General features: G+C 53.3%; 7 protein-coding genes and 1 non-coding gene across 8 annotated transcripts; 3 read left to right on the top strand and 5 right to left on the bottom strand.

Annotated features, from left to right (window-relative positions):
• Positions 1–6: 6 nt before the first annotated feature.
• Positions 7–4,948, bottom strand: BO66DRAFT_327785 (ATP-binding cassette transporter; the record flags this gene model as incomplete). The annotated part of the gene is made up of 10 exons (XM_025643968.1): positions 7–445; positions 520–983; positions 1,037–1,969; positions 2,029–2,380; positions 2,442–3,037; positions 3,090–3,333; positions 3,387–3,727; positions 3,802–4,253; positions 4,313–4,395; positions 4,464–4,948. The coding sequence occupies 10 exons, from the start codon at positions 4,946–4,948 to the stop codon at positions 7–9; spliced, it is 4,389 nt and encodes a 1,462-aa protein (XP_025501773.1).
• Positions 4,949–5,861: 913 nt separating this feature from the next.
• Positions 5,862–7,983, top strand: BO66DRAFT_421839 (fungal specific transcription factor domain-containing protein; the record flags this gene model as incomplete). Its single annotated transcript, XM_025649996.1, has 7 exons — positions 5,862–5,927; positions 5,989–6,229; positions 6,284–6,549; positions 6,605–6,619; positions 6,672–6,857; positions 6,918–7,390; positions 7,455–7,983. 7 exons carry the CDS (start codon positions 5,862–5,864, stop codon positions 7,981–7,983), a joined length of 1,776 nt encoding a protein of 591 aa, XP_025501772.1.
• A 276-nt stretch (positions 7,984–8,259) lies between these two features.
• BO66DRAFT_440607 (FabD/lysophospholipase-like protein) lies at positions 8,260–9,522 on the bottom strand (the record flags this gene model as incomplete). The annotated part of the gene is made up of 5 exons (XM_025651275.1): positions 8,260–8,271; positions 8,334–8,916; positions 8,983–9,222; positions 9,281–9,422; positions 9,477–9,522. The coding sequence occupies 5 exons, from the start codon at positions 9,520–9,522 to the stop codon at positions 8,260–8,262; spliced, it is 1,023 nt and encodes a 340-aa protein (XP_025501771.1).
• A 2,435-nt stretch (positions 9,523–11,957) lies between these two features.
• Positions 11,958–12,029, bottom strand: BO66DRAFT_t231. The gene has a single exon. It is a non-coding gene; the product is annotated as a tRNA-Gly (tRNA).
• Positions 12,030–13,038: 1,009 nt separating this feature from the next.
• BO66DRAFT_136586 (5'-methylthioadenosine/S-adenosylhomocysteine nucleosidase family protein) lies at positions 13,039–14,806 on the top strand. Its single transcript, XM_025642026.1, has 3 exons — positions 13,039–13,126; positions 13,177–14,431; positions 14,481–14,806. The coding sequence occupies exon 2, from the start codon at positions 13,297–13,299 to the stop codon at positions 14,380–14,382; it is 1,086 nt and encodes a 361-aa protein (XP_025501770.1). The 5' UTR covers positions 13,039–13,126; positions 13,177–13,296; the 3' UTR covers positions 14,383–14,431; positions 14,481–14,806.
• Positions 14,807–14,847: 41 nt separating this feature from the next.
• BO66DRAFT_473033 (phospholipid-translocating P-type ATPase) lies at positions 14,848–20,184 on the bottom strand. Its single transcript, XM_025653011.1, has 4 exons — positions 20,005–20,184; positions 16,400–19,876; positions 16,099–16,328; positions 14,848–16,043 (listed from the first exon to the last, which is right to left on the bottom strand). Exons 2-4 carry the CDS (start codon positions 19,715–19,717, stop codon positions 15,182–15,184), a joined length of 4,410 nt encoding a protein of 1,469 aa, XP_025501769.1. The 5' UTR covers positions 19,718–19,876; positions 20,005–20,184; the 3' UTR covers positions 14,848–15,181.
• A 1,465-nt stretch (positions 20,185–21,649) lies between these two features.
• BO66DRAFT_440604 (uncharacterized protein) lies at positions 21,650–22,525 on the top strand (the record flags this gene model as incomplete). The annotated part of the gene is made up of 1 exon (XM_025651274.1): positions 21,650–22,525. The coding sequence occupies one exon, from the start codon at positions 21,650–21,652 to the stop codon at positions 22,523–22,525; it is 876 nt and encodes a 291-aa protein (XP_025501768.1).
• A 158-nt stretch (positions 22,526–22,683) lies between these two features.
• Positions 22,684–23,238, bottom strand: BO66DRAFT_440603 (uncharacterized protein; the record flags this gene model as incomplete). The annotated part of the gene is made up of 2 exons (XM_025651273.1): positions 22,684–22,957; positions 23,234–23,238. 2 exons carry the CDS (start codon positions 23,236–23,238, stop codon positions 22,684–22,686), a joined length of 279 nt encoding a protein of 92 aa, XP_025501767.1.
• Between the last annotated feature and the right edge of the window lie 21 nt (positions 23,239–23,259).

Raw genomic sequence — 23,259 nt, 5'->3', positions numbered from 1 at the left:
CCAGCCCTAACCCCGCTTCACCCACCGCCACAACCGCGAAACATCCACCCCACCCCGCACCCGCACCCCCCAATACAACCCCAACGCCGCAACCACATTGAACCCGATGTACACCCACATGAGCCCGAAATTCCGCCAGCGATCCGCATACTCCGCCGACAGTGCCGTCAGGTACACGTTCGAGTCCGTCATCTGGCAGTAGGCGCAGTCCCGCGTGGCCTGCGGGTTGGCGACGCTGCCGCCGGCCTGCTGCACGTACGCGGCCAGATAGCTGCCGCAGGTCTGGTTGGACGGGGGCTGGATCGTGATCTGCTCGAGGGTGGAGCAGTGGACTTCAGTGTTGGCCAGGCCGGTCGAGAGCATGCCGCTGACCAGGTAGGTTAGGGGGGAGACGCGGTACATGAAGATCCAGAAGCCCGGGAGGGCCGTGGGGGAGGCGAGGACCCTTTACTTCGTGGTTAGCTGGGATCGATGGGGAAGATGAACTGAACGAGAGATAGGGTGGGGACAAACTCTCACCCGCAGAAGATCAAGCACATGCAGAACAGCAGCAGCGCCAGCGTCGCGCCCACCTCGGCCGTCGCCACGCCCGCCACCATCATGACAGTAAAGGTGCCGCAGTGCATCAGGAAGGACCAGATGAGCAGGAACATCAGCCCGCTGCGCTCGCGCGTGGCGTGCGTCTCCTGCGCGTTGCGGTCCATGCCGATCAGGTAGTAGAACGGGAGGAAGATCAGCACCGCCGCCAGCGAGTTCCAGGGCAGGTCCGCGAAGACGTTGGCCAGCATGAAGGCCGACCAGGCGTACGTCTTGGCCGGCCGTTCGCGCACCTCGTACAGGTCTCGCTGCTTGATGAAGTTGGGCATCGTCTGGTAGGCCAGGAAGGCGAAGATGACTAGAAGCATGAAGATCGCGTAGGTCTGGTGCTGCAGGCCGAGGATCGTGATTTCGGTGTCCAGGAAGGAGAGGCCGATGAACAGGGCCTGCGTCGGTGATGAGGACTGCATGTAAAGAGGAGCAGGGGGTGCAGACTTACCGCGCCAAAGCAGAGGATGAGCTTCGCGTAGATGTAGGAGGGCGTTCGCCAGTACTGCTCCATCACTCGCTGGGTACATAGTTGGAGCTGGGTCAGAAACGGCGCCGCGTACTGTTGGTCAGAGTCGACTGCAGAGCTTTGCGTCGAGGCCTGGCGCTCTTCAAGATGCTGCAGCTTTCGTCGCACCTCCTGGTATTCACGACTCCCCTTCCATGTCGCTGCCCAGTCGTGCGTGGATTGCGTACCAGGCGCTGCCCCAATCACTTCTAGCATCCATTCAGCCGGGTTTTCTTCACGGGTACACAGCCTGGCACCGTGTCGTTCGAAGTAGCGGGTCAGCACCTGTGAGTTTTGTCCTATCGGTCCAAAGTAGACCGTGCGACCGCCCTTGGCCAGGAGGAGTAGACGGTCGAACTGCTCGAAGAGAATCGCCGAGGGTTGGTGGATGGTGCACAGAATCGCCTGCCCGTGGTCGGACAGCTTGCGCAGCAGTAGGGTGATCGACCAAGCAGTCTGACTGTCCAAACCCGAGGTTGGCTCGTCAAGAAAGACCAGTAGATCGGGTTTTGCAGCGAGTTCCACCCCGATAGTCAACCGCTTCCTCTGCTCAACGTTCAGACCCTCGCCCGGAACACCGACGACTGCATCCGCGTACGCCCGCATTTCCAGCAGGTCGATCACCTCCTCGACGTATTGATACTTGTCCGCTTTGCTCACCGATGCCGGCTGTCGGAGGAGGGCACTGAACCGCAGCGCTTCACGAATGGTACTGGTCTCGAGATGGACGTCCTGCTGCTGAACATAGCCTACCCTCCTCTGGAACGAGGCGTCGCGAGGGACGCCATTGACAAAGACTTCCCCGGATACCACCCCGGTCTTGACCCTGCTGGCAAGGAGATCGAGAAGTGTGGTTTTACCCGCGCCTGAGGCTCCCTGGTTCGCTCACATTGTCAGTACTGGCTCGACTGACTAGGAGCTAGCAAATATCCTACCATCAATGCAGTCAGAGTCCCGGGCGTCACCCATCCGTCGATGTGGTCGGATATGCGGCGCATCTCGCCTTTGATCGGCACGTCGTAGCACACATCCTTCCAATGCAGGGTGTTGGATTGGAGCTGGAGATGGAGCTCACGATCAGACACCGCAGCATGCTCTGCTGTCGTGGCTGCCTCGCTCTTGCCGGATTCCTCATCATGTGCAGCATGTCCGATGGCACTGACAGCTTGTGACTTGCGCTGAAAGACGAGAACCTCGCCTTTGGAATGGTCAAACATCACGAATTCCGCAATCAGCAGGTACGTCGTCATGAAAAACAGGATGAAGGCAATCAGAATGCCGAAGTTCCTGAGCATACTCCAGTCAGTACGGTACATGTATCGTCTGGAAGGGCATAGGAAATAAGTACCTCCATGTATGCGAGAAGTAATAGCTATAGTTGGCCGCCACATATGCATCCCCACTGACCAGGCTCGAGGTGGTCGACGCACCGGCCACGGCACACGTTCTGTACTCACTCGCAACGTCCTGATATCCTGGCCCCGAGGGCACGAAACTGGCACACTCGAAGTAGCGGCCGTGGAACTCGTTGGCCACCAGCGTCTCGTACGAGTATGCGATCGGATTGATGTAATTGATCCACCGCAGCCAGCCCTGCATGTTGCGAGTCGGGAGGACAAACCCCGTGTACACCACCAGCGCCAGCACGCCCAGGGCGATGGGCGTGAGCGCCTGTGGGATCGTGCGCGTGGACTGGGCAATCGTGCGGAAGATCATGGACATGGTCAGGGTGGTCATGAAGGCGAACAGCAGGTAGATGACCACGTGGTCGGAATCGCGCCGCAGGTTCGACATGTAGTACAAGGGGATGTTGAAGCCGATGGTGGAGAGCACCTTGCTGGGCAGGTCGCAGATCATGGATGCCACGGCCTCGGACATCGGGTGGTAGAAGGCGTAGGCGGCATGTTTCTCGACGATGGGTCGTTGGGCGTACAACGCTAGGATCTGGAAATTATGTTAGCGCATATTGGTGGTATTAGTCTCATCGCGGGCTCACTTCTAGAGCGCTACTCAAAGCATTAAATAGCACGGCGAAGAACAGAAGGACGCAACGATCGACAAAGCTGGCGGTCGAGTCGTCTAGGCTGTAGAACACACTGCCCAGGACGAGGGAGAGGAAGAAGTTCCCGAGCACAGTAGCGAAAAAGAAGGTGGAGTCGCCCAAGACTCTGCGGTAGCCTCGTCGTATGCACAGTAAGACTTGCTGGGGGATCGATATGGTATAAGGTGAACTCGGGGTCCTGCACAGTCTAAGCTTCCAGCGATTTTGTGTCTAGTTGGTGACGCTTCTTACATCAACCGTGATCTCTCCGCCTTCTTGGAGGCTGCGAACTTCTCAAAAACAACCTCTGCGTCATGCTGTTGGTTGAAGTGGTCAATCTCCTTGCACAGCTCTGTTCTCAGCTGGCTCTGTTCCCAGGCTTGGGCGAATTCATCGGGTGTTCTGGGCACTCGAGCTTCAAAGCCTGGCCGAATGATTCGTTCGACCGGGTTGGTCAATGAGGTAAGGAAGTCTCCTGTCGTTTGTCGATCGGGGCAAAGGTAGCCCATGTCGACGAAGTACTGTCTTGCTCGATCCACTGGGCCGAAGTAGATTTGCCGGCCTTCATAGAGCACTGTCACCTTATCGAAGCACTATTTACAGCACATACGATGCAGTGGTCAGCTTGACGATTCCCACGCAGGACCTTGAGGAGGTAAAGACGCACATCGTAGGCCTGTTGCGAAGCCTGGTACAGAGCAACCACAGCGGCAGTACCGGTCATCTTGACGCCCAGCCTGACGGTTTGAATGAATTGCAGCGCTGTGGCGCTGTCCAGCCCGCGGGAGCTGTTGTCCCAGCATTGGATACAGCTCTGTGTCAGACAGGTTTCCGCAATGCTGACACGCTTCCTTTCTCCACCACTCACTCCGCGGATGAAGTCGTCGCCGACTTTAGTGTTGACGGTGTGCGAGATGCCAAACACAGCCATGACCACATCGCGGAGATGAGTTGCATAAGTCTCTCGGGATACACCTGGCAGCCGGTTCCGAGGGGTTTTGGCCAGAGCGGCGTACAACAGCGTCTGTCCGACCGTGAGATGAGGGAAGTGGACGTCCGTCTCGGCCTGGTAGATCACATCCCCACGAAATTTGCGATGCATTGTCTTCCATGGAATGCCTGGTTGCAAGGGGACTTTCGGTCAGCTCCCACTCGACATGTGATGTGGTCTGGCCTACCTTCATAGCTGAGCTCTGTGGAATCCGCCACCGATAGTCCATTGGTATGGCCTGCGATTGTTTTCAAAAGGGTGGATACGCCACTGCAGATACGAAATCTAGTCAGTCAAAGCGTATCATGCTGTTACTCGTAGGATCTGAGTGTACGAACCTTCCTGGCTTCCCCAGAACAAGGAGCATCTCGCCGCTGCGGACAATGCCATCGTGGTCTCTTAAAATCTGCACCTCGCGTCTTCTTCCAGGAACCAAACGAACCATCAAATCCCTCAGCCCCTGCAGCACGACGTTCGCAACAGTTGGCTGGTAAGCAGCACCTCCCCCATATCCACTCACGCTGAGATGACGGTATGATACACCTGCTCGGCGCTTGGGGTACCGCTCGGGATCCTGCGAGGTCAATTCCATCAAGGCCTGGACCCATCGCTTGGCGCTGAACTTGGGAGAGTTGGGATCCAGGCACGTATCCTCTGCATCCGTAAATGGATTGATAGAGGAGCCGTGCGGCCACTCATGTACCGAGTCCTGCGTGAAGCGTCTTGCCAATTTGAGGATTTGATGCTGATTCTCTGGAGATATCTGCATCGGTTCGGCTTCATCTGCCACGTCGGCTGTCCGATCACTGGACGAGGTCGACATAGACCTGCTGGTGTGGGTAGCCTGCTCAGGCAGTTCGGACAACTCAGGTATTGAAGCTGGGTCGAGCATGGTGAAGGGCGACAGAAGGAATTAGGGCACAGAATCTCGCTCGGTTGGTAAAATGACCGAGGAACAAGATTCCCGAAGGTAGCTGTGTGTTGCGAATAACAGGCTCCATGACGATTTATATCGCATTCACCACAGCACTACCTCATCAGCATGTGATGAAAGGGGGTTTTCACTCATTCTGCTGGGCAAAAAATGCAGTCCAGCCTAGTAGCAGACATGATGATAGACGGCGCCGACGAGCGACTAGCGTCGGAGGCGATCGGAGCGGAAGTTAGGGCCAGCGTGGGCCAGCGTGGGCCAGCCGGCGCGGGGCGTCGGAGCTCGTCGGCGGCGAACACAGCAACGCAATAAGGGGCCGATACTGCCAATGCTGAGAGCAGCGGCCTTTTTCTCTTCGTCTCCTTCCACCTCGACTGCTCATCTTTGTGCCATGGAGATGATGTCAGCGGCTGCATCAAGCTCTGCCGCGCTGCACAAGGCGTGCGACGCCTGTCGGACCCGAAAAACGCGATGCAGTGAGTGTGGATTCTGTGGAGTGTCAGTTCTTCCGCTTTGGCTGATTTTTGCCAGGTCTGTCAGGCACCAATGCCACCTGCGATCTCTGCCTGGTAAGTCAGGCCCCCATCCCTGCAGCCCTCATTAATATGCTGTTGCAGTCGCAAGGGCGCCCCTGTTCCTTTACGCCGGTGAAAAGGCCCCGCAAGCGAAAGTATGAATTGGAAGGTAGTCTGTGTTGAATTAATCATAATCATGAGATTCAAAAGGCTGATGATGTGCACTAGCGTTGACACCTCTTGCGGATACTGATACCACCTCGTTGTCCTCGAGCACCGGCGCGCTGTATATGGACTCTCTTCTGGTCAATCGACAAGCGTCTCGTCACTTGCGAGACTCGGGCCATCCAGACCAGGTAAGTAGCATGAGCATAACCGCGAGATGACCGAACACCGAAACTAATCGTGCTCTTGGAGCTTACCACGATCTCCGGGTTCAATCCCAATATTTCGTTCTTCCCCGCGAAACGAGTCAAGGCGATCAATGAAAGACTGGGGCATAACCGACTAGACCAACTACTCGAGCAGATCCGCGCGCTCGTTTCAACGAAGATCAAAACCGCCTGTGCCATTCCGCAGTCTTATATCCAGCGGCGGCACTCGTTAAGCCAGAGCCACGAGTTTCCTGATTGGGCCAGCATTCAAGCTCATATCTCCGGTATCTTGGCACCTTTTTCCATTAGTCCTCTTGCAGAGTATTGATGAAGAGTAGCCTATTTTGAAGCCGTCCACCCAGTCTACCCGTTTCTGTCTCCCGACACATTCCGTCAGAAAGCCACGGCCGAGGACCTGCCCCATCTGCTTGCTGCTGACCGCGCTTGGGCGGCATTATTCTACGCGATTGTTGCCATTGGATGCCAGAATAACGAGGGGGGCAGCTTCGAGGTTGGAGTGGGTGAGGCCTGGCAATACTTCGAGCGGTCACTGTCGTATTTTCCAGACTTGGTGTTCGGTCGCGGTTCATTGACTGCCGTTCAGGTTTGCATCTCTGCTTTTTATCTCGAGGGAAGGATGACACTTACATGAATCCTAGGCGCTCATGGCTATGGTATGACACTTCGTATGATCGAGTATCCCCCTCTTTCTAAGGTTGACGGCAGGCAATCTTCTCATCCACCGTGTCGGCCTTCCAATTCGAACCCCTGATGTTGTCAGAAGCCAGCATGATGGCACAAGCACTCGGCTACCATCGCTCGAACGGGGTGCAAGAAACGGCTCACCGGCGCACGTTCTGGGTTCTTTACTATCTTGAAAAGACTTCATGCTTTGGCACGGCAAGGAACTCCGTCAGTCATTCCATGCCAATCGATCTACCTAGCTCCTCTTTACTCACACCCGCCAAACAGGTCATCGATGACTCCAACATCAGCTGTGCCATTCCAGACGTGCTAGAGTCTACCTTTGGGGACTACGACTGGTTCTTCTGCTTCATCAAGTACGGCCGTCTAGTCTCAAAGGTCCATCAGTCCCTCTTCAATGTCAGCGCCGTGAGCCAGCCCTTGCAGACATACAACGCCGCCGTGAACAGTCTACGTTCGGAGCTAGAGACCTGGCGTCTTGCGATCCCCTCTCGATTCCGGCCGGGCGAGGTCCCGAGACCTCGTCTTCTGCGCGAGCCATTGGCTCTGAAGATTGCCTTACTCACGCATTATCTGTACTTCCACGCTCTTCTCACTCTATCGTGGACCATCCTCCATGTAGGGACTGCTCGCGTCGCGGTGTCGCAGCAGGACGTCTTGAAGCGCGAACTATTGCGCACGGCGAGAAGTGTTCTTGAACTCACGGCCTTTATCGAGGTCGCGCCTTCGACGCCTGTCTGGTGAGTTCTCTTTTGTGACCGTTGTTCTAGATGTGTGGTAATGACACAAATACAATAACTGTAGGATCCTGGCCGTCCTCCCGCTCTCCGCCCTCATGATCCTCTTCGACCTCGTCGTGCACAACCCCACTCACGCCGAAACCGGGCTGAGTCTCGCCCTCCTCGACATGGCCGGCGGGCACTTCAGCCGCATTGAGTATGCCAGCAAGGGGGCGCTTCCGGGCTCCCTGGTGGCCGAGTTCGCCCACCTCGCCCGGCAGTACGTGTCGGACGTCAGGAATGGCAAGACGCAGAGGGGCAGCGAGACTATCCGCGCCCCAAGGTGCGTTGAGAATACAGCAACCGCACCCGTCATCACAGATGGTACGGCTCTGGTGTCGACAGCCACCATGCGTGTCCCGGTTAGCAATCCGTCAATGAATGTCGATCGGCCCCGGGAGACCGAGCTCGATCCGACGGCGCCCGTCCAGCCCTGGAGTCCGGCCTCGTTCGACCCCATCTCCTTTCCGCTGCTCGATGATCCGAGCTATGCGCTGGATGATGTGCAGTGGTTGGGGATCGATGTTATGGGACTTTTTGATCAGCTGTATTAAGTAGAATATACTTCATTAAAGTTTTGAGTGGAGAAACAATCTACTTGTTAGTAACACGAACTTGACAACCACCTAAGAAACAGATTCCGTAGCACGTGGAGTTTGTATTACCTCCATCCTAACATACCAAGTCAACGTTCAGCGTTATAACTTTTGCTTGTAAAAGAAAGATGTACAATCTGCCAATGAGAAGAATGAATATCGATCTGAACAAAGCTGTAACCATAGCTTTAGTATGCAGGATGGCGGGTTGGTATAGGATAGTAGACCAGTAAATCAAGCACGTAACTAAACTTATAATAATGTTGTTCACCATTTATCTACCTACCGGGCTAAGCCATTGCGCGCACAGCATCTTGTATCATCGCTTGCGTTTGGGGTTTCGCAAGATAAGCCCTGGTCAGGTTCTCGATGGTTGGCAACTGGCTCGCTTGGTCAAGAGGGATATCTGCAAGCCCCCCGCCGCAGTTGAATCTGAAATAGGACCAATTCGATGACAAACCGGCAATTTCTTCGAAAGCATCATGGTCGTTCTTGATGTCGGTTGCAAGGGCAAGTGCATTTTGAAACACGTTGATGATGGTAAGCCTATCCCAAAACCGCCACCAACTGTTTCGCGCCGTCTGGTTTTGGACGGATGTTGGTTCCCCAGTCCCAATGCTTATGATGCATGCCGACATGCGGTCTCCAATACCCATGAACGATTTCTGTTTCGAAAACGTCAGAATCGGGTTGTTGAAGCCCAGCCCACCATCGATGTAATACTCCAGGGGTCCCAGTTGTGCGGGAGGAAAGTAGGTGGATGCAGCGCTGGTGGCCAGGGCAGCTTCCCACACAAGACGATTGGCTTGTCCATTTGCAAAACAGGCAAAGCACACCGCTCGATTGTCAATGATTCTCCCAGCGCTGTTCGAACGACGGCAAACCACGTAGCTAGATATGGACGACCTCAGTATGTGTTGTGTGAGGATTCACCTGCCCACCGACCGAAGTACCTACCAGTTGCAATTGGAAGAAGGGTTCTGCATCTGTGTGCGGGTGCCTGTGATCAGCTGGATTTGCTGCCGAAGCAGTCCCTGACTGAACCGTGACCCGACTAAAAGCCCACCGGTGAGAGCACCAAGATCGAGATTTGGCCAAGCTGCACGTCGTTGGAACACGGTGTTAGAGACATCACGGAGGCTATTGATGCATGCCTGCATAGGCATGGCATATTTCTTGATCATCAACGCGCTTAGGCTATACTCTGTGAGTTGCGGACAACCCGATTGATCTTCGTTTCCCTTCCTCAACTTACCCTCCGCCGCTGGTGCCAAAAGCGACATGAAACACATTGCCTGGCGGCTGGTCATCTGCAGCCAGCCCGTTTGTAATGTTATATTGACGCACTATTTCCTCGAGGATGAGGAGAGAGGAGAGGCTGCGCACACCACCCCCGTCTAAGCCCCAGGGTTGTTAGTTTCACTTGGGCAAAGTGAAGCAAAGAGCCGTACCAAGTGAAAGGCAGTTCTTTTCTGCCCGTAGATTGTGGTGTGCCATTGTGCAGATTTTGGCATCGAGTGGCCCAGTATCACCTATCCTAGTGTGGGCTATGAAGATGCCAGATCACTGTACTGTACTTTGCCTTCCCTCGGGTTTTTAACCCTCTCACTAAAACAGACCCGTCATGTGCATGATGTTAGGGTCTCACAGAATCGCATACATGGAGCGTCGATTTACGAGAACTTACCACGAATCGCAAAGCCATCACATTGAGGATAGTCATACTTCATTCGGTTTTTGACTTTCTTGATGTCGTTTTTGCCTACCCAGAAAGCGAATTGGTAAGTTATTGCAGGACCATATCTCCCATACGAGGAGCTAGTGTTAGCTGGTATCACAATGGTGTAGAGTAAGAGGTAGGTGGAGCTACAGCATCGCGACAAAGTAGGAAGAAATACGGTCGACGCCAAGGGAAACGATACGGGGGAGACAAAGGAACATTGCGCCGAAACCGAGATCTCGGTTGACAATAATAGATCATGTCTAGAACTAGCATGTTCCGAGTGGACGCCACAAATGGTCCCAAGGTTAGACGATATTCTAGGGTTGCAAGTGGAAGGGACATGTGATACATCCCTTTGGTGACAAGGGATTATGTAATTGGTGACGTATGGGTTTGACTGTTGTTTTATAGTTGCCATTTCCACTACATATTTCCATCGATAGAGATAGGGAATTCCATCGCATTGCCAGTCCTGCGATTCTCACTATGGCCTGGCGCGTGCTCTCGTTGGGTGAGTCCGGAAGCCCTTACTCTTTAATCCTTGTGGGTGGAGTATCAGCACAATAACATTATACCTCTTCAGACGGAGGGGGGATTCTCGGCTACAGTGAACTTCTGATCTTGGCCAATATCTTGAAGGAAACTCCACCGCTTCATGGGGAAGAGTCGAATTACGGCGATATATGCCCGTGTGACTATTTCGATGTCATCACCGGCTGTGGTATTGGCGGGTAAGGAGTCCTATCGATTGCATCTGCTGCCAGTATACAACTGACAGACAGAAGTGTCATTGCCTTGCTTCTTGGTCGTCTTCGTCTAACACTCGCACAATGTCTACTTGAATATCGCACTCTCTCGACTTGTATCTTGCGTGAAAGCTGGGGCGGTCCCCTTTTCGATAAGAACAAGCTACAGGAAGTGGCCGACAGTATCGTCGAGAGATACTGTCATACTCCGTCTGCTCCGCTGCTTGAAGACGATATCGCAGGTAGAGGCAAGACGTAAGGGCTTTATCTCTTCCAAGGCATCTGAGAATTTTGCTGACGGTGCAGATTCGTATTCGCTGTCCAATCGGACCGTAAACCATATTGCTTTCGGACATATCCCTGCAGTAACGATCAGGATACCGTCCCGATCCGTATCTCTGATGCGATGGTTGCTCTTCTGTCAGCCCGGGGTCAGCTTGATGAAGTTTCGCTTGAAACATCCGATGGTCTCACTTCGTTTTCTGATGATCTATTTCCTTGTGGCTTCCGCAATCCCATTCTCGATGTTCTCAAGGAGGTAAGGGAACAATGGAGCGACCAGACAATCGGACTGATCTTGAGTATTGGAACTGGAGGGGTACCGCCCAGCGATATACCTGATCTCCTCAGGCTTGGCAAGCTGCACGACCTCATGATTCCCTCTTTGAGTGACTTAGCCCTCCCTTGGAAACTGCTCGGTCAGTTGGGACATCTGGCATCCATTGGTATTGTCTTATCCTGATACACATATTCTGCTACATCACTAACATTTGCATCAAGGTACAACCGATAGGTCACCCGACGAGGTAACACTTTTTTGTTCTATACTTGAACCCAAGCTGAGCGGCTGACCATTTTCCAGATTATTGGTATGCTCGAAGACAACGAACGATATATCAAGAACAAACTTCACTATATGGGATATGAGGATAAGTACAATCGGTTCGAGATAGGGCCGGTGCAAGACACGGGGCCGAACGACTTTCGAAGTGTGAAGGAAATCGCAGATGAAACAGGTCGCTATTTGAGTCAGCACTCGGAGAGATTGGTCTCATTGGCGACTCAACTACAAGGTGTTGGTGTCAGCCACTAGTATAATCTCTTGGGGGACTTGCAATCTCATATATGACAGCATGGCTTGGGAGATATCTGAAGTAACTTTTCATGTGGCCTTTGTTCGCAATTTGTCCCTAAATTTCCAGAGTACTAACTATATCACTGGTGCTCTAAGCAGCTATCTATGTATTGGTATTATTTAGGGCTAAATGATTGACTTGCAGACACCCCGAGCATAACGATTGCCATTCCTTCCGAGAGTAGTAACAAGCACCAGTGTTGATCATGGTGAAGCGGAGATGCGAAACTCCGCACGACCTTGCACCGCAAAAAAAGAAGATAAGAGATAACAGGTAGTCTCTTGGCTGGATCGTGTGCCGTAAGAAAATGAAAAGCGAAAAAGAAATTGCGTCAGCGGGGAGTCGAACCCCGATCTATTGCTTGGAAGGCAACAATGCTAACCGCTACACCACTAACGCTGTTGCTGTGATGATTGACTCTGTACACAAAATAGAGTCCTAGTAGATGTCTTGCGAAGCTCTGGAACTATCGGAACATCTGGATGACTTTGTTCGTTATGGCAGATGATGGAACAATTCTGGTAAAGTATGTTTTGCTCGGTTTGTTTCCGTGTTCCTGTTGGCCCAACTAGGCAAGGCGCATTTTGCTCTCTGGATTACCCGCTGATGGTTGTCATATTGGCCGCCGACATATATTTTACATGATGGTTCCGTAAAGTCGAACTAGCGGTGATCCATACAACTTATTGTTGCAATTTCATGACATGCATCGTACAGAGCATGTGGGTGAAGCTATAGCCCACTGTATCCTCTCTCTTTTAGTTTGTTCAGTAGTGTCTTCAGCACCCATAGACACGCCACGTACAACCGACTGATGGCATGCCGGCAGGACTGCAAATGAAATCCTTTGAGAAGAACTACGGCCAAGAAGGAGGTAAGAACCCGCTAATACTCCGCCATGATGATTGCTACACATCCCATCCTTCAGCTGCAGATACCAACATTTTTATTTCCACTCATGGAAGGCCAGACGAGAGGGCCCGTGGCGAATGGATATGGTAGAAGAGGTTCTGAACTGGCGGTGCGGCGCGGTTCACAATTTACCAGGCACCGAATAGATAAGACGGATGTCGACTTCTATGCCCTGGCCAGAGCATGATTTTCCGCATGATCTTCTCGAGTCCCAGGTACTGGACGGGCCATGTTTGTGTGCTCACTCGGAATTCTGTAGCAGCCCTTTCTCAGCCTTGCCGCCTGAACAAGTAGGAGCGAGGCTGAGCCCGCACAGGGAGGGTGACGTGTTAGGCGCCACGCATGCATGAAACAACCTGCCAGGTGCTGCTATTCACCCGGCCTCCGGGCGCCAATGCAAAGGTTGCATTAAGCGCCGGCCGCTATGCTCCCTTCTGCGTGCGGCACCTCATTTGAAGCTGCTATGGCTTCTGGCAGGTCCTATAACTTACACTCGCGCCCGGAGCACTGCGCTCGGAAGTTGGAACGACTCAAACCGTTTCTGCAGGGAGGTATAGGCAGACGATACGCAATAAATCATCTGAGTATGTCATAAGTGTACTCGACTCCTAGATCCAACTGACGAAGAAGATAGCTTACCATAAGAGTATTCGATCCGACTGCTGATTCGATCCGACTGCTGATTCGATCCGACTGCTGATTCGATCCGACTGCTGACAAGGAATTGGAGAACGCTTTACAGGAGGAATAGATTATGTTGAAGCGAAAGACATCTCCACCCCCCATCTCCCCGGAGAGGCCCGTCCGAACCAAGCTCGCGAACCAAGCCTCACTGAACTACTACACAGTAGGCTGGATATGCGCCTTGGAGGAAGAATACGAATGCGCCTGCCGCATGCTAGACGAAGAGTATGCCGGCCCCGAGACGCTTCCAGACGGCGACGACAACACCTACGCCTTCGGTAGAATCCGAAACCATGGGGTCGTTGTGAGTTGTCTACCGGCCGGCCGGTACGGTACCGAGTCTTCCTCGCGCGTGGCGAGAGACATGGTGAGGACGTTTCCACGTCTACGGTTTGCATTGCTGGTAGGCATCGGAGGCGGAGCGCCGACAGCGGAGACGGATATCCGGCTGGGCGATGTGGTGGTCAGTACGCCGCAGGGGACACTCGGGGGTGTCATTCAGTATGATCTGGGCAAACGCCTGCCCGACGGTCGGTTCAAGCTGACGGGGCAGTTGAATGCTCCGCCGGACAAGCTGCTCTCGGTCGTTGGGGATCTGCTGCGGCGGTATAATGATCCCAGGAAGCCGGATTTTGTCGCAGAGCATATTCGGCTCGTGGAGGATGTGTCGGGGTATCAGCGACCGCAGCGGGATGATTTGTACCGTGCCGAGTATCAGCATGAGGAGGGAAAGGCCTGTGAGGGGTGCGATGCCACGCAGACTGTGCCGAGGCCACAGCGAAGCAGTCGGCGGGTGATAGCCGTGCATCACGGAACGATTGCATCGGGGAATTCCGTGATCAAGGATGCCGCCACGCGGGACTTTTACGCCCACAATCCAGAGCTGAAGGTTCTGTGCTTCGACGGGGAAGCTGCCGGGGTGATGAATAACCTGCCTTGCCTGGTCATTCGTGGCATTGGGGATTATGCGGACTCGCATGATAATGAGCACTGGCGGAAATATGCTGCCTTGACCGCTGCGGCGTATGCACGCGAGCTCCTTCTTTCTCTGAGATCACGGGCTGTGGATGTTGTACCGTCGTGGGTTGCCCGGATCGAGGATGAAGTGGTGCAAGGTGAGTCGGAGAATACATCAATCGCTGATGGGCTATGCTAAGACACACGCGAGCAGTGGCGCGTACAGTTGAGATGATAGATGAGAAGACGTAGGTGCAAATCCAATTGTGCTATTGAAGACAAGTCTAACAGTTCCAGTGAGGTCCTTTTGCAGAGGATGAAGCTTCTCGAAGACAGACTCGACCTGGTAGGGCTTCCCAGAGTCAACGGGGCCGTATTCAATGAGCATATGCACCAATACAAAGATGAGTGTCTCGAGGACACTCGCAGTGATGTTTATCGTCAGATCGCGGAGTGAGCAGGAGGTCCCAACGACAAGTCCATCCTCGGCAGGTGAGGTTAGAGAGGTTGGAGGGGAAGAGCAGGTTCTGACAAACAGAGACCAGTGAGGGGCTGGTGGAAGGAATTCGCTCTGTTGAAAGAGCCAGTGCTGATTCTGTAATACCGCTACCCCATGTGCCCTTTTGATGTCTCGGTAATGGGCTTACTGGAAAGCTGAGATTCTGGAATGAATTGCATGTCCTATTGACGGAAGGCTCTATGTTACATTAACTGAATATGTGCGAGATATATCGACTAAATCGGTATCAACAGCCGCGCAAGGCAAGTTGCGCTTCAATAAGACATTAAATGACGGAAAGAATTTATAAGGAATAAATCAACCGGGGGGATATAAGAAGAGATCGGTCGCAGGGGGGCTAAAGAGCTTTTATGCGGATCAGGAGGGTGAGGTATTTATAAGGGGGGCGCAGAGTCAATGCACCCCCCGGAGAAACTGTGTGGGAGATCAGAGGGAAAATTGCAAGGAAAGGGGAATAGCCAACAAAAAACAACGCTTTCTATACAGGGTATGTCGAGGGGGGATCACCTCGACTTTTCAAGGGGCTGTGCGGTTGTTGGGGCTCCATGCTTGTGGAGTCGACTGGGAGGACTGGGCCCGAGAGCACCGATTGCTCTCGGCTGGCGCTATCCCAGGATGTGTTGCGTTGGAGGCCGAAGGCGACACTGCTGTTTGCGCTCGTGAATTGGCTGTTGTCGAGGCGGGTCGGCGCGCCATGGCTATCCACTAAGGGCGCCACCGGCGTCGAGTTCGCCGTGCGGTCCACATTGTTTTCACCCGGATAGTGGCGCGGCACAGTGGTCTGGTGGGTGTTCTCCGGGTCCGAAGTAGTGGCGGATGCTCCACTCTCTGACGAGCCCGCCAGCTTACCGGCATCCGGTGGCACGTAGGCCTCGTATTGCTTCAGATAGTCATAGTGGCCGAGAATGACTTTCTCTCGGATAATGTCCACGTCCATGGGGAAATACACCTTCTGGATGCATTTGCAGACGAAGCGCGGGGTCAGGCAGATTACCACGGTCAGCAAAAACACGACCCAGAAGGATAACGCCCCGTAGACCTGCTTTGCGGCACCATAAAAGGTGGCGGATGATTCAAAGGACGAATAGATGCCGGTCCAGAAGAAGATCAACAGCGAACTGATCGCGTTGATCAACGTCGAGAACCAATCCCAGCGATACATGTTCATCATCACGTAGGTATTGCTCGTAACCACGGCACAGGTGGCTACAAGAACACCCACGCGATAAATGTCATCAATGCCCATTCCGTTCTCCGTTTGGAAGTTGGCAACTTGATACAACATATAGGGCATGAAGAAACAAATGATTGACTGGTAGAATCCATCGAGCATGTATATCCTGGAAAAAGGATTAGCACATTATACACCAGAAGCGGACTTGGAGTAATACTCACCAGAACTTCAACTGCGTCCACTCCTTCCGCTCGATACCACGCATGTAGAGTTGTGGGACGGCCATGGAGACCCGATCGTCAACGTCTTGATCAAAGATACCCATGAAGATGACTGGCAGTGACGTGAACGCCACGTTGACCAAGGTAATATACGTATATTCAAATAGATAGGTTCCGTCGAAGTTATCGTAGATAGAATACCAAAATAGGGCAAATGTCCAGACCAAGTTCTGCCAAATAGTCAGCAACTCTTCGTCCACTGATATCCCCAGAGCACAACGAGACAGATTCTTCGACTAACCTTGTAGAAAAAGTTGGCGGTGGTCTCACCTAGACGGCGATAGGCCCATCGTCCATGAACCAGAATCAACCGCTGCAAGAACCGGAACTGTCCGATCGCGTAATCGGCCGACATGACGGCCTGACGACCCTCCTCGCCAGCAATACCAACTCCGACATCGGCTTTCTGGATCATAGAAACATCGTTGGCACCGTCTCCGATAGCCAGAGCCATGACGTTCAAACCGTTCTTGACCATCTCCACCACGGCAGCTTTTTGCGCTGGGCTGACACGGCAACAAAGCACCGACTTACACTTCCGACAAAGAAGCAAGAACTTCTGCCGCAAGGCGTCGTCCAACATGAAGCGAAGAGTGTCACCGTCCAGCACGAGAGCGTGAGTCTGCGGAGGCGGTGAGTGATCCTTGCGAGCGGCCTCCAGCTCCTCATCTGAGCCCGTGATACCGAAGATCTCCAATTTGCTATCCAGCAACTTGGCGGCCATGTCGATATCGGAGGGCGCGTCGAAGACAATCATTTGCATGTCGTTATTAAGCAGGTTGCAGGAGAAACCGATGTTGATGGCAGTTTCGATCTTGTCACCGGTCAAGACCCAGAGCTTGATACCTGCTTCGGCAAGCAGGGAGATGGTATCAGGAACGCCGTCCTGCAGGCGATCTTCGATGGCCGTACCTCCAAGGAGATACAAATTCTGCTCGATAGCATTGGATACCTCTTCCAACTTCTCCTCGCGGTCCACAATGGCGGCGGCGGCGGCGTCGTGCATGACACTCCATTCGCGGTACTCTTCTGGTTCAATGGTACGCTCAGCAATGCAAAGTACTCGCAGACCTTCTTGAGCGAAAGTCTCGAGATCTCGTGTGGTTGCATCACGCAGCTCGCGTTGTTGGCCGGGGGCCAGGCGGGAGTAGATCATGGTATCAGCACCCTTACACAGCAAACGAATAGTACCATCAGGCATCTGCACAATCACACTCATTCGTTTACGGGTGGAGTTGAATTCCAGGATGTTCAAGATAGTGTACCTACGCTCGTCACCCATGATATTCAAGATCAAGCTTTCGCCCGATCGGCCGAGGGTGGTAAATCCACAGTCCCGGGCCGTGGCAACCAGGGCAGCCTCGTCCGGCGACTGTGCCTTGAACTCAATTTGGGGAGGGTCGCCAGGAATACGCTCCGTGACTACTGTATGACATAATGCCAATGCAGTCATGAAGTCTATCGTGGCTTGCTGCTGAGCCTCTCCCGAGGCACCACCCAGATCAGCGGCGAACTGTGGAGCCACAAAGGTCAAGTTCTCCTCCTTCAAGTACGGATTATCATGAAGCTGGCGCAGTTGCTGGATCATTTCCACACGTGCTTCACTAATTCTCTGACGAGCCTTAGCAGCTTCCTCCTCCACATTCACCAGTCCCTGCCGCCGCTGCATGCCCAATTGCGCTTCGGTGTATGCCTCACCATAGGGCACGCCGTTGACGGTACATTTCTTGAACTCCATGACGTTCTGCGTCAAGGTACCCGTCTTGTCAGAGAAGATGTACTCGATTTGACCAATATCATCAGAGATATTCCAAGACCTGGGCACACAGGACATCTTCAAGCGCTCGTAATACATGTGAATATCATAGTAGATGTAGAGGGCCTGGATGACACGGCAAATTTCCAGGGAGATGTACAAGGCGATAGGAACCAAGTTCTGGAAGAGGACCACGCCCACGAAGAAGGCGATTACACCTTGAACGGCAGGTGTGCCACCATAGGAGCCGTACTCAAAGAACGTCAGTGAAGCATCGTCCAGGCCCCAGGCAAACCCGTTGATGAATCCAGAGATCACACACATGATGAAGAGGATGGCAAAGTTGTAGACCACGTTCCAGTTCATGTTGCGCGCCATCTGTGGGCGTTTGCTTGGCGTGAGACCCTGGTTCAGCATAATTTTCGTTTCCGGTCCGGTGAAAAGCACGACACCCAACACCCACTCGGTGTTTTGTAAGCTACAGCCTCGCAGCAGAATGTTGTTGATCGTAATGGGCTCCACGCGGTTCTGCGGAGCCTCCCCGGATTCGTCATACTGATCCCAATAGATAGCACCGCTGAAGGAGTAGAGGTTGGCATGCGCGGGCGGCGATTCGACGGTGAACTCGGCTTTCTCGCAATCTCGAGCATTCCGCAACACGCGACCGCAATTTAAGGCGTTGCGCACCTTGAGATTCGTCTCTCCATCCAAGTTCTTCGTTTCGACGTAACATGCTCCGTCCGGGTCGGAGGTAGAGAGAATGGCGATGTCGGCGGGGATTTGGTCACCATTGTATAGTCGCACAAAGTCACCCACGTTGACATCCTTCCAGTGTTGGCGTTTGAATCGCGCCTTCCCTGGGGTTACCCGGTTCGGGTTCAAGACACTACCCTTGGTCCGTGCCCACGGCGAGTTTGCCTGCTGGTCGTGATCGTTCATGGGGTCGGGCCAGTCGCCAGAAGCACGGGCCTCCATGGTAGGGGAAACTGCCGTCATCTCGATCGCGATCGGCGAGGTAGGCTCAACCGAGGGCCTGGCATCCGCCATTTCCACGTCACCCGCCACATCTTTGTCGGCCCCATTCTTGCGGAAGAGGCGCTTCATGCCTCGATAGCTGGTAACCACAGCCCGGGTGCAAGCCTTTTTGAACTTACGCCAGAGGGAGACATTGTCGGCGGTCACGTTCACGTTGTCCCAATCCGTCAAGCGATACACTGGAGAGTTGTTGAGTTCGTTGTCGGACACGGTTCGTCGCCAATCCTCGATGGCATCTTTGACGGCGGTGACGACGACAATGACGATCAGCGGCACGGCACTCAGGCCGGGATCGGCGTCCCCGAAAATCTCGAAGCATTGCAAAATGATGACGAACAAGAAGTACAGATTGGCAATGTTGTGGAACTGCAGCCAGAGGTTCTTGGGGAGGAAGGTGAGCGGGGTGTAGATGGCAGTGCGGATTTTGTTCCTCGGATAGACGGCCTTGAGATTGCCTTCCTCGTCCCGCTCCTCGTCCGGAATAGGAAGGTTGAAATGAACTTTGCGCGATCCCGATTCTCCCTCGGTGATTTCCGGCACGCCTGCGGTCGCGCTCGCCATGGTATCCGTCTGGTTCTGTCGGCGCCCGCGTTCGAGGATGGAGACTCTCTTGCGCAGGCCCGAGGCGGCGGTCATTCTCTTGGTGGCCCATCGCGCGCGCTTGGTGGATTTCTTGTTCGCGTCCTCCTCGGGGCTACTGGGGAGGGGCGGGACTTCGCTCGAGGCTCGTTCCAGCCCATTCTCCCCTTTGCCGTCGTAGCTGTCCATCTGGGTCGTGGGTTTATTCCCGGTTTATCACGAGCGACGGACGGTAAGCATCGGACCGGTCGGGGATGGACGAGCACCGGTTCGACGCGGCCAGCGCAGGCCTCGGAGAGAGGGTGAGGGAGCTCGATGGTACTGTCGTCGAATAAGAATGGAGTCAGCCTAGAACAATCCTTGCACGTTAGACAGGTTTCCAGAATGTAGAGGTGAGTGACGTGGTGGATGGGGTTGGGGAGCGGAGAGCTTCTGGGTGGGACAAGCAGAGCAATTGGAGAGTGGATGCGACCGACCGGAAGTAGATGGATTCTCGAACTGCTGGTGGTAAGAAGGAAAGAATAGGTAGAGCACGAAGCTGGAGGGGAGGGGAACACGAAGTTCGTAAGGAACGCGATAAGCGACGGAGAAATGGAGGAGTAATTGAGGGAGAAAGAATGACAGAGGCGGAGGAATGCAGGAGGGGAAGAAAGAGATGGGCGATGGGCGAGGCTCTGGGCGGGCCAGCTGGAAGAATAAGCCAGACGGGCGGAACAGTGGCAGTGGCAGTGGCATTGGCAGTACAGAGACGGTCATCAATTGGCAATGCAACGGGGCATTGCCACCTCTCATAGGCGGGATTGATCAGCACGGCTGTCCCGGCATCGTAAAGCTTCACCGCCTTTTGGCCAATTGGCTGTGGCATTGCCCGTCCGCCTCATTTTTTCATATTTTCTGCCGATGTTTTCTGCTCGGGCATCCATCGGACCGGAGCGGAGTCCGGCTGCAGAATTCCCGATGCTCGCTAAGCTTGTTGCAGTTAGTGGGCAGGAAGTGGATCGGAAGGATCGCAATTAAAGTGTGGCAACAATGAAGGGTCTGAGACAAGCCTCATTAAAGATGAAAGAAGATGAATCAAAGATGATCAAGTATCGTGCTTGTCAAGTATCATGTGTTGAGGTGAAGATACCCAGTATCAGCTCCCGATGGTGCAGCAGATCCAGCCCCACTAGTCACTCAACCCCCCCACCTCAGGCTGTCCTATCTTCCTCGAACCTACACGTATGTCTCGTCCTATACTTTCCAGCAAAGGATCCACCCGACGTCATCCCTGCCACCTTATTTTCACACGGTGAATCTAGCTTCTAGAACCGTTTTGAGGGTGCTGTTTCCTTTCTCCAGCGGTACAGGCTTTACTGTACCACATTTTGGTGACATTGTGCAAACAATGCATCGGCTCTTCACCGCCAGCCTTGTGATTGAGCTTACGTTTGTATATAGAAGGAGGTAACTCTAGCTTGTGAACAGAACCTTAGTAGGTAACCGTTGAACTTACCAATCCAGCAGGCTATCATCTGTGCCCATCAGGATTACCATCCTATCAGCATTATCGAAGCAGGTCTATAACATATAAAGTGGTAGATGGCGACGACGGGAGATGAAGGAGGAGGATAGGTGGAAGGCTATCTACCATCCAAAGTCCTTTAGATATGTGTATAGGAGAAACTTCCATTGCTGCCATACCTCAAGTCATAAAGTATCCATCCTATATTCAGAGTTATGGAGTCTTTCTCCTCGAGCGACGAGCATCCGAACCGATAGCCACTCCATCTCCAAGCGATCTCCGGATAGACCGCCATCTCTTCTCATGTTCGTCAGGCAGGGTGGGTGATGGGGAACGATCGAGCGACCAGCTGGCGGCGTCCTGTTTGCTCAAGTTGTTGGCAACCATCCTAAGCTATAGGATGCAACAAAGTGACAAACGCCCCGCCAGTCATCTTTGGCAAAGTAGGCTTATTTCTTCTTGTCGGCTCTCTATATGCGGTGTCCTCGTTATGTGTCTAGACTCATCCATCCCATCCTCATGACCATCCCCACACATCATATCACATCCATCAGAAGCGACCTCAACCAACCTCCTTAACTACCATCTCAAGTACATCAGCCTATATCTGAGTAGATATGCCTGCATCAGAGCCCGGAGCGAGCAGTGCACCGGGCCCCTCGTCCATGTCCTCCCCTGGAGCATCGGGATCAGGCGCGTCCACTAACAGAAACAACTCAACCGGGCCCTCGACCGGCCGAATCAACCCAGGTCAGCGTATGTTGCCAGTTAGGCACCAAACATATACGCAGGACGAACCGTTGCATTCGCGGCTGGGCCCCATTCTAGAGGCCCAGTTGGGTCCTATGATCGCTCCTGCAGTCATTACATTAATCGAGAACCTGCAGCGTATGACAGCTGCTGAAAACGATGGAGATCAGGCCTTCCGATCCGGGATCCCCTATACGAACGGATCCGGGCGTGTTCAAGATGGGGACTCGCAGCTTGATACGGCGATGTCGATTTGCCGTACTGAACTGAACCATTCCTTTGACAAGTGCATGACGGCTGTCAACGATCAATTGCATGACTGTAAGCAACAGAACCGTGAGTTAACTAGGAGGCTTGAAAATGAGACGAATGAACGATCTTTTTTGGAAGAAAGGCTACAACAGCTGCATCGTGAAGTCAACAAGAACCCTCAGCCGCAGGTTGAGCTCAACGAGGCCGTCAAGAAAGATGATTTGCAAGAGGCACCATGTACCTGCAAACGAAAGCGTAAAGATCCCCAATTCCAGCTGTCAAAGGCTAAAACAACTATTGTGAAGCATATTAAAACCATCAATCAACTTCGGGCCGAACATCGCAACGACAAGGAGCGGGTGACGACGCTAAGGGCCCAACTACAGGAGCTGAAAATTATGAATCACAATCTTATACTTCAGCACTGCGACGCTAGAAATGAGAAAAATGAGCAGGATCAGAAATGGCGTGGACAGACGGCATTGCATTAAATGTCATCTATGAGTGAAAGGATCTGGTCTCATTACAGATCATTAGTTACAGAAGAACCCACAAACCAAGAAAAAAAATAAACGGTCATCAAGTCATGTTCATAATTCCCACGAAAAGACATTCATGCCACGCATCCGTCATAAATCGTAGAATCTCCCTACCAGCCCCGAGACTTCCACTGCCCAGCATCCTCAACACCCTGCGCGACCTTGCGGGCCCCATCCTCGACGCCACTTCCGATATTGCCCAGCGCATCACCCACGGGTTTGCCCGCACTGCCTGTTGCGCCGGTGATGGTGTCTCCGATCCCTCGGCCTGCAGCTCCGGTGACGCCGCCTACGGTCCGAGAAACTCCGCCAACCGTATTTCCGAGGGTAGAGGTGACAAACTTCGCCGCGCCAGTGACTCCGGAGTCTTGGGAGGAAGGCATCCTGTGGTTTGGTTGTGGCAGTTCGTGGAAGAGTTTATGGTTTGGTGGAGCTTTGGTTCGGATATGCGGCAAGAAAGCCCAGTGTATAGAAGTGGAGTATGGAGTATAGAGTAAGTATAGAGTAAGAAATTTGTTTTACTCGTAGTTGTGTGCTTCAGAGTTGCTTCATGATATTGCAGGGAGATTGAGTCTACCACGCGCATGTCAATTCTCCGGAGATTTATATACGTGAATGTGCCCATGTGCCTTAGGAGATGATCGTGGCCAAGCTCATGACGTCATGGCTGGAGTGGCTGCCGATCT

This window comes from Aspergillus aculeatinus (assembly GCF_003184765.1).
Source record: "Aspergillus aculeatinus CBS 121060 unplaced genomic scaffold BO66scaffold_38, whole genome shotgun sequence".
Classification (NCBI taxonomy): Eukaryota; Fungi; Ascomycota; class Eurotiomycetes; order Eurotiales; family Aspergillaceae; genus Aspergillus; species Aspergillus aculeatinus.
This window is presented reverse-complemented; position numbering and strand designations above follow the sequence as displayed.